Genomic DNA, 16,596 nt, shown 5'->3' on the forward strand with positions numbered 1-16,596 from the left:
AACCCTCCATAAGCATTCACACGCAGGTGAATTATTGAAGGAGTGCTTGAAAGATAAGAGAAATTTATCCAGGCAAGGGTGACACATGCCTTCAATCCCAGCATTGAGAAGGCAGAAGCATGAGAATCTCTGAGTTAGAGGCCAGTCTAGTCTACAGTGTGAATCCCAGGACAGCCAGGGCTACAGTGAGAAACCTTGTCTCGAAAAACAAAAACAAAAAAAGTGGGGTGGCCTTTAGGCAGAGGCAAGTGGATCTCTGTGAGTTTGAGGCCAGCCTAGCCTACAGAGAGAGTTCCAGAGCAGAGTTATTACACAAAGAAACCCTGTTGCAAGAAAAAAAAAAGTTTAAAAAGACAAGAGTAATTGCCTGTGAACCCACACAAGTGCTCACTCACAGAGGTTAGTGAACAAGATATCAGGAGGAAAAAAAATCCCCAAATAGGAAACTGAAGGTTGGTTAAATGAGCACCTATCCCCCACCCAAGAAATCCACAGAATTACCCTAACATGTCATTTAAGAGTAACGCACTTTTATTTGAAACTCAAAAATTAGCAAAAGCCCTAGGGAATACCTGGCTCTATGTACGTAAGACCACATCTAAGTTCTGCGAGTTTGGGAGAAGACTGATTGCTGGTCTAGATCTCCTGATCTAGAAGGTTTCTTTGTTCCTTTCTCTTTGATAACCATGCTTTGAACACATAAGCACCGCCGTCAACATTCATTCTATCTCACACGCAGATGGGATAGTGCTGGCGAGAGCTCTCCTGGCAAGAGACGTTATTGGAACGCCTCCCTTTCGTGATTTTGCACATTCCCATAGCTATGAATGCCTAAGTGAGAAATCTGCCTTTGCACCTTCCCATTACTGCCATATATTTGAACGTGTGTGTGTGTGTTCCTGTATAAACATGCCAATGCACGCTAATGCGTGTGAGTATAACTACTTCCTGGAATAGTGGAAGCTGTGCTACAATCTATAAAAAGACCATGGAAACTCTTCTTGCAACTGTTGTGACATTTTTCAGCTGTAGTTCCAATATTTTTCCAAAAGCTAAGCACTGAATTATGATTACAGCCACAAATTAGCACAGTGTGCTGTTATTTCTAGAATAATGGCCTTGGAGAGATTTTCTTTGTCCAGTCCATTGAAAAACTTGGGAATGATGGCTGTTCCTTGACCACAACAATTAATGCTTTAGAAGGCTTCCCCCAGTAAGAAAATCTATTCCCAATTCGAGCCTAACTCACTTTCTCTTCTATCAGGTTCAGGGTAGCTTGTCCTATTCTGAGGTTCATGATCCATTCAGTGTTGAGTTTTGTACAGGGTGATAAATATGCTTCTATTTGCATTTCAATTTAATTCCATTGGTCAACATCTCTGTTTTTATTATTACTACAGAACCCTAATGAATCAGGCAATATAGAATCACTGGTGAAGGTAGAGTATCACAAAACGAGGTTCACTTTTACCTGCCAAGACTCCCTGGAGTGAAAGAGGAAAGCAAGCTGTGTGAGGCAATGCTGGAGAGATTAGGAAGCAAAGGAAATCAAATAGAATGTCTCTGTCTCGGGAGTAATTCTTGCAATCTCACTGTCATTTCCCTAACTATGCACCAGCATCTTAGAAAACAAGAAAGCCAAGAATGAGAGAGCAGTGTTTGTGGCTCTACTTCTGCCCTAAGCTCTATTAACTGAGCCCACCCCAGTTCTCACCACCTAGAAAACACGGCCAAGAGATCTGAGGAGGGTATGAAGTGAGGACCAGGCAGATACACGCTCTCCCTGAAGGCAGTGGATTGAAACATCCAGTCCCATTATGAATAAAATACCTCTGCTGCTCCAGCAGACCTCAGGGTTCATATCTGACTTAAGGTTCCATAGGAATTCTTCAAGAAAAAGTGACGAACTTTTATTCTGATCACTCATGTTGGGCTCTGTCTGACATTCCCAACCATGGGCATTTTGTCCTCTCAAGCAAATGAGAAAGTGGACCAGACCAATGCTTATACAAACCAAGCCCTTAAACTAAAGGACTTAAACATAAAGAACAATACCCAGAGTTCATGGGACCCGAGTCTATGAAAATGGTCATAGAGATGAAGGCATCAAGTTGGCTCTGTCTAGACAGATGCAGCTGTTCTGTATACCACTTATTGCCACAGAATTTGAAGAAATGTCATCTCCACTCCACTTCTTTCTCAGAGACCTGAGTTATAATGGCCAGCCTAATACCCAGGCTCTTCCATTTCCAATCCTGACCTCTTTCTAGTACTCATAATAACAACTTACTTTTTGATCCCCAAAAAAGGGTGGACTGGTCTCCACGTTGGGCACCAGATAATGACAGAAGTTACAAAATAACCCCACACTAGCTCAGAATTAGGTATAATAAAAAGTTATTTATTTAGGGGTAGGGTCACAGATCACAGTCTAGATCACAGTCCTCTGCATGAACAGGGAACAGGAACCAAATCCAGCAGCCAGAAGAGAGAGTGAGCGTGTGCTTTACCTCGGCAATTATAGTACAAGAGACCACACCCAAGTGGGTTGGTATCTTAAAGGCTATTGGCTAAAGGAGCTCCCACAGAGGCTGGCGTGTACTAATTCTAAGTAGTTTACAAGAAGAGCTACTTCACTGAATCCTACAACCAACTCACGCACTGCTCTTGCCATTCTTGGATTTAGAATCTGAAACCCAGTGTGGCTAAGCAATTTGCTTAACCCCAAAGCCCGCAAACATATAGCCTTCCAGGCCAGCCATAGTGGCACACACCTTTAATCCCAGTGCTTTGGAGGCAGATCTCTGTGAGTTAGAGGCCAGACTGGTCTACACAGTGAGTTCCAGGACAGCCAGAGCTACATAGTGAAATTCGGTCTCAAAAAGCGAAAAACAAACAAAAACCTTCTAATCCTAAAGAACTTGCTTATTTTCCTGCCATCTGTCTCCTGACTTCTTTGCCCCAGGTAGCACCTGTAGAGAGACTGACTCTCTGATAATTCCCTTCCTTCTACTTCCAAGCGCAGTAAATTATTAAATTCTGGTTGGCTTCCATGTCACTGTATCAGAAAAGAAAATTAAGTCTCTCTACACTAGTGGGTGGGGAAAGAATAGCAGCGTATTCCTCCTTATTCTTTCCAAGATGCCTGAATCTCGCAATGCTTTAAGTAATTAGATTCCTAAGGGGAGCTGCTTCTTCTCCAGTTTCAACTCCTTAGGCTGTACGTAAAAAGCAAAATAAGTATATATCACCATTAAATAACAGAATTATGGCAACAAAATCGTCATAATTTTGAGAAGAGCTTCTTACAACTCTGGTAATCAATTATCATATTGTCAACTGAACCCCAGGCCGGAAGCAGAATGTGTGCTAAGCCACAGGCTAATCCCATCACACTCCTTGTCGGTATGAAAACTCTCACTGTTGAACTACCTGCGGACACCTCGTTTCTTTTACTTTTCTCTTCTCGGTTTCTGATGCAAGTAAAATGATGCTTGGGGCGTAGGAGCCAGTAACTAACTTGTTTCTTGCTTTGTCCCTGCTGTGCAGAACCTGAAGCGAGTGGCTGAGACCTGGATGGATGAATTTGCCGAGTACATTTACCAGCGGCGGCCAGAGTACAGGCACCTCTCCACCGGGGACATCTCCGCGCAGAAGGAGTTGCGCAAGAAACTCAAATGCAAAGACTTCAAATGGTTCATGGCTGCGGTGGCCTGGGACGTGCCTAAGTACTACCCTCCGGTAGAGCCCCTGCCTGCAGCGTGGGGGGAGGTGAGGAGACCTGCCCTACCTGTGAGAGTCTGGGTGGGGAACAACTAACTCCTTCCCTCTTCCTCCTCCTCATAGCTTGAGAAGAGGGAGAGACTGCTCAACCTTCCCTCTCTTCTCTGTCAGCCTTGCAGGTTAATTTAAAAACATCCCCTCACTGTCCTCTGAGCAGCTGTACTGCTGTTTAAATTTGCAAGGACAAAGGAAAGGAGGGCGGAACTAGTCTCCTAACTAGGGTGTACCTTGAACCAGGGCGTACCTTGTGCCATCAGGAAGAATGTGAGCCAAGAGGGCACCACACTGGTTCCTTAAATGAGCACTATACCCTCTCTGCTTTTCAGCACTCTGACTTGATTTTTTTTTTTTTTTTTTTTTGTGATAATCTCAAATGGAAAGATCCAGATAGCTTTAGGCCCCAGATTTAAAACGTGCATCATTGGGAACAAAATGAATTATTCCATGGCTCTGCTCATTTAATACTATTACTGTAGCTTTTTCTCTCCAGAAATGTGTGCCAAAACACTCAGTCCAGTGGGGTTGATTTAACCTAGAAATTGAACCTGCTCTTAGAAGAGGCTATCACAGGCAAATGCTGGCTGGGCTGTGTGTTCACACCATCCCAGGGCCGACTACCAGACAGTGTCTGAGCCTTTCCATCCTTGTCCCTGGTTTGGGGGTGTGTTTAAGATCTCATTACCTAGTTAGTATCTATGGTCACCTAGCTCCGACAAACAGCTGCTTAGTCCAAGTGACATGATGAGGGGCTGGCAATGGGGTTCAGTTGGTGGAGTATTTGTCTAGAATGCACAAAACCCTACCCTCAGCATCTAATCCCAGCACCTAGGAGGAGGAGGCACGGGAATCAGAAGTTCAAGGTCATCTGCACAGACGTAGGAGACTCTGAGAAAATAGCAAGCTGGGATAGGTTGTTTTTCTGACTGTAATTTGTATATTAGCCTATTTCACTTATTTGTTTATTTATTTGTTTGTTTGTTTGTTTGTTTTGGTTTTTTGAGATAGAGCTTCTCTGTATCTTTGGAGCCTGTCCTGGAACTAGCTCTTGTAAACCAGGTTGGCCTCGAACTCACAGATATCCATCTGCCTCTGCCTTCCAAGCCCTGGGATTAAAGGTGTGCACCACCACCACCCAGCAAATAGCCAATTTCTTAAAGGGATAAAGAAATGTAAGAGCATAGAACATAGAACATATCTGTGAGAGATCGTCGCATTCTTCACACTTGTACAATTTTTCTTTCAAGGAGCCTTTTGGCTTGTGTTATACAGGGAGATTGTCTTGCTTTGCTTTCTATGAGAGGATTTCCTGTATGTAGCTTAGGTTGCCCTCCAACTTGTGATCCTCCTGCCTGGCATGCAGGTGTGCATGACTATGTCTTGGTTGGGAGTTTTTTTTTAATAAGCTTCTTATTTTAGAATACTTCTGTTTAGAGACACGTGATTGTAATATCGAAAGTCTGTACCTCCCATTTAGTAACATTTAGTCCTTCTAGTGGTTCCCACATCGACTGGTAGATAATCAGCTGAATTGATTCTTATTGGGGTAATAACGCTCAGTAAACTATAGTCTATTCAAATTTAACCAGGTTTTATACTACAGTCGTGTTTCCTTTCCAGGATCCAATTCAGTATCTGAGAAGGCTTTGTAACATCCTACAAACTTTAAAGCAATTGCTAGTGTTAGGGTGCACGAGAAGTCCCATAAAAGACCACCAGACATGGCTACAATCAGCAAGAGTGCTTATTTCTCAAGAACCAAATGTTCCAGCATGCTGGTGCTGCGCCTCTGATCCAAGACAAAATGGCGACCCCGAAAGACGCTTGCAGGCTCCTTTTACACACAGCTAAATGAATTCCAAAAACAGTCAGATCATTCTGTCTATGATTGGCTTAAGCAAGTGTCAATTATATTAGTACATTTATGATTGGTTAGGGATAGCAGGGGGGGTGGAGGGGCGCGGGCTGACTAGGGCTACAATGTTTTTCTTCTTTGGGCATGTTTGAACAGATCTTGAGATCTGTCCCTATTTGGTCATTGCCTTGAGATGCTGCAGGGGACTGGCTCAGACTTAGTACATGCAGTTCCCCTTGTCCCTGCTGTCAGGAGTGTTGTTGGTTGATTGTCCTTTGTTTATGGGATTTCTCGGAAACTGCCTGTTTAGTTTCAGGAAGCAGGGACTGGGGACTAGTTTCCAGCCAGGTTATTAGGATCCTGTCATGGAGTTTGCTTAGCCTTCTCAGCTAGAACAGACGTAGCTCGTAAGCAAGGACAGTAGGTAAGCCATGGCTTTAGTAAAATTCTTAAAAGAGCAATGCAAACACTGAGCCTTTTATAGGAAGGAAACCACGAACCAACAACAGCCAGACCCAAGATCCTTTATGCAAGTCCTGGGCCAAGAAGTAGGGAACTCGTGGTCTCATTCAGGTATGCTCAGAGTCGCTTGCCACCTGCTTCTCTACCCTACCCTGATTCTGGGCAAACAGTTACAAGGCTGTCTTTGATCCTGGTTGTCGGGCCTCAGCTTGTGAACAATGTTATAGACCATAACCAGCTCTCAGCTCTCTCCTACCTAGCTCATTCCTTGGCTCTTCCTTTCTGCCCTGAAGATTCTTTTCAACAGATACCACTTAAGATATGAACTCAGTCCATTCAAAACATTTTGAAGGTCTATATCTTTTTCTTTCTCTCTCTCTGTTTCTCTTTCCGTGTGAGTGTGTGTGTGTGTGTGTGTGTGTGTACACGCACGCATGCATGTGTGTGTAAAAATTAAGGACTCTGAATGACTTGACCCCTCTTGCAGAATGTCTTGCTAGCCCTGGCATACTTTCCTCTCCTGACCTCACCAGCTTTTGAGCACGACGAGCACAAACTCACTTCACGGCCTTTGCAGTGCTGTTTGCCCCACTTCGACTCTTCCTGCCCATGAAATTCTGTGGCTCCTTCCGTCACCTTCTTTCGGACTAAGGTGGCTTGAAAGAAAATGGCCCCCAAAGAGAGTGGTATTATTTTTTAGGACCTGTGACCTTGTTGGAGTAGGTGTTGGTCTTGTTGGAGGAAGTGTGTCACTGCAGAGACAGGCTTTGAGGTCTCGTACATGCTCAAGCCACACCCAGTGAGACAGACCACTTCCTGTGGCCTTCAAGATGTAGAACTCTTAGCTCTTCTACAGCACTGCACCTGCCTGCATGCTGCAATGTTCAGCCATGATGATAATGGACTAAACCTCTAAAACTCTAAGCTGTCCCATTATATGATTTTCTTTATAAGAGCTTCCGTGATCACAGTGTCTCTTCACAGAAATAGAAACCCTACGTAAAACAGGGACCTAACTCAAAAGAACCTATTAGTTCAGCAACGCTTTCCCTAGTAGCCTAATTAGCCTGCGAACACGAGGACACACAGAAACTCACTCTCTTTCCTCCATTGCTCTAGCATCCATCACTGTTTCAGACTGTCCTGTTTATTCATCGTGTTTCTTATTATCTCCACCACTGGCAAACAAGCCCTACGGCACAGAGATTCTGCTGGTTCATGGTGTTACTAACTATTCTTTGGCAGTGAGAAATGATGCCTGGCATGCAGGGGAAGCTCAATGATTATTTGTTGATGGAGATAAATATGAATGGATGACCAATCAAGGCCATGCCCATGAATCTGTGTATCTAAGCCCGCACAGAGCACACTTGGGACTCATTCTGTCTCTCACTCAGGGAGGGGGGTCTCTGTGTTTCATCTCTTCGTTGGCCCAACAAACTCCAGCTCTTTGGAATAACAAATTGCCAATCATTGATCCCGGTGGACTGTTGCAAAAGGTTCTATTTTATCATCCTAAGGAAAAAGGAGAAATTCCAGTGATTTCAAGACTCTTGGGGAATACCTCTCACTTAAAAAGCAGAAGAAGCCAAAGTCACACCTATGAGAGACCAATACCTGTTGAAAGCCACCCATCCTTTGCTTCACAATGACTGCAGCTGAATCAGGGGAGGAATGGGGCCCAGCCAGACTAAATGTGAGCCATGCGATAAGTCAAGCACTCCGTAGTTCTGTTCAAGCAGAAGCGACAAGCTTTTCCAGGACCCTGTTCCGTATAGGATGAGAGCAGGTTTAAAGTGGAAAACCACTCTTCAGCCACTCACATATGGAGTATCTCTTTGTAGCAAATGTAAAATTAAAGAAAATGAATTTCCTATCTTTTTCTCTTTCTCTCTTCCCCTCCTTAGAATCCATGAATGTGCTTAAATCACTTATAGCACTCCTTTCTAATCCATGAGGAAAAGTTTTTCCGAACCCTAAAAACCATGTGGAAAAGAGAAGAAAAGATGTAAGACAGACAATAGATATCATTTGCAAACAGTGCTATGGATTCCTTTTTCTCGAAGTGTCTGCTTACTGCTCTCAATGTGCCAATCTTACAACACCCATTTGTCACCTCGCAACTTCGCAAAAAAAAAAATTTAGGTCTTTTATTTTCAAAACTTCATCTCACTCTAAAACCACTTTGACTGCTTATTTAAATTCCTCCCTCAAGATGAATGTCACCCTGAATTGCAGAACGTTCGTAAAGTAGGGCACCCTAAATAATGCCAGCTCCTCTGTGCTGCTTCCGGCTGCTGCTCTTGACTTCTGTCAACCTGTTTATTTCCTCTTCCTGCTGACATTCCCACAGCACCCAGGATTCTTCTAATGTCTCTGTGTTAGCTTCCAGAGCAGGAAGTTCCGCACTGAGATGCATTAGTTAAAGGATTGAAGTGGTGTTGCTTCTTTCAAACGAAGTGGGATGCAAGGAGAAAAGCCTTTGTTTTCTGCACAAAGAATAGGCCCCTAGCATCCTTTTGGCAATAGTCAGGCCAGCTTCCTAGATTTCCCCTATAACCTGTTGTAACTGAGAAATATGCAAAATGAGGCTGTCCCTCTGTTCCTTTGACAGCTACTGGCTCTGTCACTAGCACACTGTGTGCCATTATACCAGATCTCTAAATTAAGCATTCATTCCAAGATAATTTGCCATTCTGGATGTCTTAGATTTGACCTAATCTGTCATTCATTTTCTCAGAAAGAAACAATGCTAGTACTTCTTACTAATCTAACTCTGTGAAGCTCAACAAAGAAAAGAAAAAAATGTAAGAATGAATACAGAATTGAGTTATCCTTTCAAATTATACTATGGGTTTTCTAAGTTCTCAGTTATTATAACGGGCTATGAAGACACCCAAGAATGCTTGACAATGTAATTTTGGTTTCATATTCCCAGATGAGCAAACTGCATGGCTTAGTGCCCAGACAATGGCAAAGTGTCTCAAGTCACAATAGAATCAGAGGAGCTTCAGGCCTAACTAATTAATGTTTCTTTTGTTGCATATTGGCATATATAAACTTGTCTATCAAATGTTTCACCTTGGTCTGGAGATGTAGCCCAGTTGGTACAATGCTTGCCTAGCCCACAAGAAACCCTGAGGTCAGCACCTCAGAGATGAAATGTGTGGGTGTATGCCTCTATGTCTTAGAACTCAGAAAGTCATGTTAAAAGGATCATAAATTAAGACTGTCTTTGGTTACATAGAAAGTTCAAGACTGGCCTGGGATACCTAAGACCTTGTCTTAAAAGAAAAGAGAAAGGAAAACCAAACTTTTGACTTTTCTTTTGTTTAAAGGAGATGCCAACTTTGAAAAATAAAGACTTTTTAAAAGTCTGCACAATCACAAAATTAACATTGGATGTGCCAAGATTGGCACAACTGAACAGAAATCAGAAAGAGGAAAAAAACATGTATTTTATCCTTCCTTGAAATATACATATTTGTATTTGGCATATGTTTATACACTAAATACATACTTCCCTGGAGCATGTGAAAAGTAAAGTATAATTATTATTTGATCATCTTAGTATTTAACTTGCCTTAGAAAATTTTTCCTTTTACTTTAATTATGCAAATTTATTGAGTATTAAGTAAAGATGCATGTCTACCATAGTCTTACTTTAGAATAGAGTAAGATTTCTGTCACTATGAGCAGGAGACCTGCTGATTTCTTTTCATCACGAAGCCTAGACAGAGCATTCAAGGCAGAAAGAGCAAAATCAAAATCAAACATGGACATTATCGGCACAACACTGATAACAAGAAATCCCAAAAGAGTTATGGAAGCTGGATTTGTGCAATGTGAGTTCCAGACACATGTGGACATTGATGATTCCAGCAGAGATGAGAAGTTGCTGGAAAGGTAAACGAGGAGAGATCTCTGAAATCAACAAGTACAATCACACACACACCCATACAAAAGAACAGGAAGTTTGTAGATCATTTTAAAAAGCAATCAAATATGAAAATTAACAGTGAAACTAAAAACCCTTCCCAACCAGTCCAAGCTGAAGACCAGTATAGAAACAGTAGGACTCTAGGAAAGAGCTGCAAGAATGTCAGTCATACGACCATCCTTGGCTAACAAGGACCTCAGACACAGACCAAGAGGCCTTGGAGTTTTTCTTGTTGTGTGGTTTCTGTTTTGTTGTTTTTGTTGCTTTTGTGACAGAGATACACGCTTTCGCCTAGCTCCAGCAACAAAAGGAGTCTGCTGTGAGTTGGATCTAAAGTGAAGTACTGGAGACCCATGGGGACAAACAAAAGCTACCAAAAAAAAGCAGGATCTGAGACAGAACTCTAAGTACAGAGCCACAAACACATTTAAATGTAACAAGAAAGACCTTTCTAAGGCTAGAAGATACAGAGTCGGAGGCAGGAAGTTTTTGTGACTCGGACTGAGCCTGGAGAGACAAAGATATGATTTGTGCAAAGATAATATTGTTTAACACTTCACATGCATGCACACACAAAAAAAGAGAAAAGACTACTCCACGTGAATTTTCCACTAATAGTCAAATAAACTGGCTCATTTATAAGTGGAAAGTAAAAACAGATTGTGATAAAATCCCATACAGAGGTTCAACAGGGGTAAAGATGAAAATGAGACAAATCCAGTTCCAGCAAGCAATGGAAATGTACACAAGTAGCAATAGAAATGTACCCATGTAGCAATGGGAATGTACACGTGTAACAATTGAAATGTACACGTGTAGCAATGGGAATGTACACGTGTAGCAATGGGAATGTACACGTGTAACAATGGAAATGTATACAAGTAGCAATAGAAATGTACACATGTAGCAATGGGAATGTACACGTGTAACAATTGAAATGTACACGTGTAGCAATGGGAATGTACACGTGTAACAAGGAAATATACACATGTAGCAATGGAAATATAAATATGTAGCAATGGAAATGTACACATATAGCAATGAAAATGTACACATGTAGCAATGGAAATGTATATGTGTAGCAATGGAAAATGTACACATGTACAATAGAAATGTACACGTGTAGCAGTAGAAATGTACACGTGTAGCAATGGAAATATACGCATGTAGCAATGGAAATGTACACTTGTTACAATGGAAATATAGCAACAGAAATGTATGCATTTAACTAGATGATGAAAACTGCAATGAAAAGCAAATTTCATAATGAACTGAAGAATCTTTAAAACAATCACAGCTTGTAAAAGTGTACCAATCAGAACTCAAACACCTCATAGGTGAGACGGCTGGAATATGAAACACAACTCTGTGAACAAAGAGCTGAGAAAACTCGGGAATGGACAGCGAAAACAACCAAATGTATCTCAGAAAGGACGTTTAAAAGGGAGAATCCAAAGAGCCAAAAATTTGCAGTAATGAGAATTAAGGCCAGAAGGGAGAGGAATGAAAACAAGAAATTTAAGAGGAAGGAAAGAATTCATCAAAAGATTTGCAACCGCAGAGCAGGCACAGCCTGAAATCCTCGAAGAAGAAAGTCGTTTCAAAAACAAAAGACAGAAAGCATTTAAATGATAACTCAAGGAAGTGTTAAAATGAAAGATTTGAATCAGCATGCTAGGGAAACTCAGGAGTCAACAGCAAGAAATGCCTCTGAATACAGTGATTGTATTTTTAAGATAAGGAAAAAAAAAAAGTGCACATCAAAGTAAAGAATAAAAAAAAAAAAACAAATGAGATTTTGAAGCAGAAATTTTTGTTTTTAACCAGAAGGCAATGGAAGAACTTTGTAGAGATTCTTGAAAGTTAAAATATCAGCCAAACATTTTATATCAAACCAAAGTATCCTTCAAGCATCAAGGCTATTGAAAAACAATTTATAAACATTTGATAACTGAGAGCTGTATATTAAAGATTTATCATTATTTTTACTTAAGTGTTCATGCCTGTCTATGGCATATGTACTCAGGTATCTGTAGAGGATGGAGGGGGTAGCAGACACCCTGGGGTTACAGGTCGTGAGTTGCCCTGTGTAGGTGCTGGGAAACAAACTCAGGTCCTCTGGAAATGGAGCAAGTACTCTTAACATCTGTGCCATCTCTGCACCCCAGACAGCTTTTGTCAAAAAGCCTTTCTAAGAAATTTGCTTCCCATAAGAAGGCAACAAAGTCTAACACATTGCTTTGAGGAAGGACCAAGGCCCTCCCTACTATATCTAGACTGAGCAAGGTATCCCTTCAAAGAGAATGGGTTCAAAAAGCCAGTACAAGCAGGAGGAATAAATCCACACCCCACTGTCAGTGGTCCCACAGTCTGCCCCAGCTGTACAACTGTCACCCACATTCAGAGGGACTAGTTTTGTCCTACACTGGTTCCTTCCCTGTCAGGCCAGAGTTGGTGGGCTCAGGTAAGCTGTTACAGTGGGTGTCCCCATCATGGTCTTGACTTCTTTGCTCATATTCTCACTCCTCCTACTCTTCAACTAGACTTCGGGAGCTCAGTTCAGTGCTCTACTGTGGATCTCTGCCTCTGCTTACATCAGTTGCTGGATTAAGATTTTATGATGATATTTAAGATAGTCATCAATCTGACTACAGGAAAAGGCCAGTTCAGGCTCCCTCTCCACTATTGCTTAGGGTCTTAGCTGGGGTCATCCTTGTGGATTCCTGGGAATTTCTCTAGTTACAGGTTTCTTGCTAGCCCCAAATGGCTCCCTCAATCAAGATATCTCTTTCCTTGTTCTCCATCTCTGTCCTTCCCCCACCTTAACTATCCTGTTTCCTCAAGTTTTCCTCCCCCTGCCCTTCTTCCCTCTTTCTCCCCTTCTACTGTCCCTTCTTCCCCAAACTCATGCTTTCCTCAGATCTTGTCTTTTTTCCCTTCCCAGGGGGACTTATATATATTTCTGTTAGGGTTCTCCTTGTTACTTAGCTTCTATGGGGTTATGGACTATAGGCTGCTTATCCTTTGCTTTACAGCTAGTATCCATTTATGAGTGAGTCCATACCATAATCATCTTTCTGGGTCTGGATTACTTCACGCAGCATGGTTTTTTCCAGTCCCATCCATTTGGATGCAAATTTCAAGAAGTCATTGCTTCTACCACTGAGTTGTACTCCATTGTGTAAATGTACCACATTTTCTTTATCCATTCTTCAGTTGAGGGGCATCTAGGTTGTTTCTAGGTTCTGATTATTACAAACAATGCTGCTATGAACATAGTTGAACAAATGTCCTTGTAGTATGGTTGAGTATCCTTTGGATACATACCCAAGAGTGGTATTGCTGGGTCTTGAGGCAGGTTGGTTCACAATTTTCTGAGAAACTGCCATATTGATTTCCAACATGGTTGTACAAGTTTGCATTCCCACCAGCCATGCAGGAGGTTTCCCCTTATTCTGCATCCTCTCCATCATAAGCTATCATTGGTGTTTTTGATCTTAGCCATTATGACAGGTGTAAGATGGTATCTCAGAGTCATTTTGATTTGCATTTCCCTGATGGCTAAGGATGAACACTTCCTTAAGTGTCTTTCAGCAATTTGAGAATCTTCTGTTGAGAATTCTACGTTTAGATCTGTACCCTACTTTTTAATTGGATTATTTGATATTTTGATGTCTAATTTCTTAAGTTCTTTATCTATTTTGGAGATCAGTCTTCTTTCTGATGTGGTGTTGGTGAAGATCTTTTCCCATTCAGTCAGCTGCCTTTTTGTCTTATTGATTGTGTCCTTTGCTTTACAGAAGCTTCTCAATTTCAGGAGGTCCCATTTATTTATTGCTGCTCTTACCCTTTCTGAGGAGTGCTTGGCATGTAAGGGTGGGGAAAAGGTGGAGAGAACAGGAGGAGGGGAGGGAGTAGGAACTGGGATTGGTATGTAATATGAGAAAAAAATAGTTTTTATTAAAAAATCATTTAAATAAAGGAAAGAAATTTGCTTGAGAAGTTTCAGCAGACACAGACTATTTTCAGAGGCCTGGCAGAGGGTTTGTTTGATAGAAACTGGCTAGAAGAGCACATGGACGTGTCAGCGTCATGTGTCCTGACAAAGCAGAGATAACTCAAGAAACGCATGGAGAAAGTAAACAGAAAGCAGAATAATTTTATGATTGTCCCACAGCCTTTAATTAAGAAGAAGCACATATCATGTATGCTTAGACACAGACAATGGAAGAAAAGTGAAGGAAAATGCAATTGACTTCCGTATAGCTTAGGAAGGGTGTGGTTGGTCATTATCTAAAATGAGGAAACCCAAATATTATGCAGTATATTCGTATAAAGGTAAAAGAGATATTATATTATGTATATAATGTTAAATACCAAAGATTAGACAGAGAAAACAGACCACATGATGACTTTCAAGGTAGTGATCAAATATAAAATCAGCCAGTCTATCAGAACCGAGATCTAACATACAATTAAATCTATGTGGGGAAAATGTTTCAATTGATTAGTCTTATGAAGCAAATTTAGCTCCCTGTTAAATAAAGATATAATGAAATCAAAGTGTTGGAGAAAGTTTAAAAATTAAAAAAGAAACAGAAATATATCAGACAAGTTCAAATAGTGAGAAGCAACTTTTGAGTATTTGACATGCAACCCTTGGGAGATAGAAGCAGGAGGTTAAGAAATTCTAGGTTAAGAAATTCTACACCTACAAATTCTTACCTACAAAATGAGCTCAAAGCCAATTTATGCTACATGAGACCATGTCTCAAAAAAAAGAAAAGAGAATTTCATACTGAAGTTGTTGTTTTTCAATGGACTGCCTTTGGATGCGTGTAGAAGCTGCAGTGAAAATGCAAGCATCAGCAAGCTTGGGAGAGATAGGCAGACATCAGCATTTTTTTATTACTTATACCCTTAGGCTAAATTTATTACAGTATATTAAAACACATCATATCTCCCTATGGTGTTTGAGTGAGACAATGCCTGAATAATATAGCATTTAACTCAAAATTTGTATTTGAAATATTTATTAGGTATTACACATATAGAACAACATGAGACAAGATGTGAAATAACATGTAAGCAGATGATGGTGTGTGTGTGTGTGTGTGTGCGTGCGTGCATTTCAACCACTATTTATTTGCCAGTCAATAAAATAACTTTTTGAAATAAACAATTCCACGAATAGAAAGATGTACAGAGTAATGGCTATTTTCCAAAATGCTGATTGTAATTAGTTGAATCCTCCAGATACACATGGAGACTTGTGGCCCAGTTATGCAACACTTAATACTACAGTAGTAAACGCTCCCAAATATAAAGAAAAAGAGTGTATATGGAAAAGAACCATGATTGACACATGTCAGGGGAGACTCAAATCACCACAGCAGAAGTTACCGTGCAGCTATCTGAACCCAGCCACAAAGGATGAGCCCTGAGCTCCCCAGAGGCACCGCTTCTCTCCGGCAACCTAAAAAGTCAGTCGTGAACTACACCCCAGTGCTCTTCATCCACTGGTTAGTGAGTACGATGATCCCAATGGCTCCACACCTCCATCATCGTGGCGCAGCAGACAATGAGAGCACCAGAATCCATATTCTTCTGTCATCCCCGTCCGTGTAATTCAGTGAAATGCAAACTCACCATGTATCCCCTTTTGCCAACAGGCTACTTAATATAGCTGTACTACAATGAGCAAGTAGGATGTCGTAATAAGTCTCCAATTAAATTTTGAGTTTGTAAAGGGTTAAACACGCATCCACGAGTTTCCTCATTTCTTTGTTCTGCAAACATGTCTTAAGCTCAGTCTGTCACGCGAAAAGTGGAGCATGCAATGTGCGGTAAACTCAAGGACAAATGAGACGCGATCAGTCTCAGTTGCTCCCAGGTTAGCACATTTCTTCACTCTGGTTATTCACATTCCAGCTTCTTCATTTGCCAAATATCTTAGGATAACACAGTTATTTTAACCTTTCTCGGCTTTCTCAGCGCTTAAATGAGGACAGCAGTCCTTATTGTAGGATTTGTTGAGAATTAGCTGTCATAACTCAAGTGACGCTTTTATCTCGATGTCTGGTGCACAGCGCATTATCAGCAGAAGTCCCCCGTTAATGCTGGCAGGGATCATGGTCCCGATAACTGTGGTGCTAGATGAACACAGGTAGCAATTTGCACATCCAAATTAAAGACTGACAGTGACCAGGAAGCTGTTCGTAAGTAAAAGCCTTGGAGGGTCAAGGAACTGTGGGATTACCCAAAGATCTGCATATGCTGTCCTTACTGACAATGAAAATTTAAAGGGGCCCGTATCTGAAAAAGAAACTATATTGAACTTCCTTCTATACCTACGTGAAAATGAACAAATATTCATGCCCTCCTGAGGAAAACTGAATCTCCCTTCCTTAAAATGTACCATTTTTCAGAAAGCATTTTAAAGAAACTTTTCAAGCATTTACTGAGAGGACTATCTTCCAATTTTCAGCACCCCCCCACCCCACAAAGAGACTTCTTCCTTCTTTAGCATGCCCCTTCCCTCCAGATTGGCTTCTTCTCT

General features: G+C 41.3%; 1 protein-coding gene across 1 annotated transcript in view; it reads left to right on the forward strand.

Annotated features, from left to right (window-relative positions):
• Positions 1-16,596, forward strand: part of Galntl6 (polypeptide N-acetylgalactosaminyltransferase like 6) — a 1,112,723-nt gene that overhangs the window by 1,047,376 nt on the left and 48,751 nt on the right. The window contains exon 9 of the mRNA XM_038327381.1: positions 3,550-3,771. Coding sequence (XP_038183309.1) covers positions 3,550-3,771 — 222 coding nt within the window. The remainder of the gene's footprint in view (positions 1-3,549; positions 3,772-16,596) is intronic.

Source organism: Arvicola amphibius, chromosome 4 (assembly GCF_903992535.2).
Source record: "Arvicola amphibius chromosome 4, mArvAmp1.2, whole genome shotgun sequence".
Taxonomy (NCBI): Eukaryota; Metazoa; Chordata; class Mammalia; order Rodentia; family Cricetidae; genus Arvicola; species Arvicola amphibius.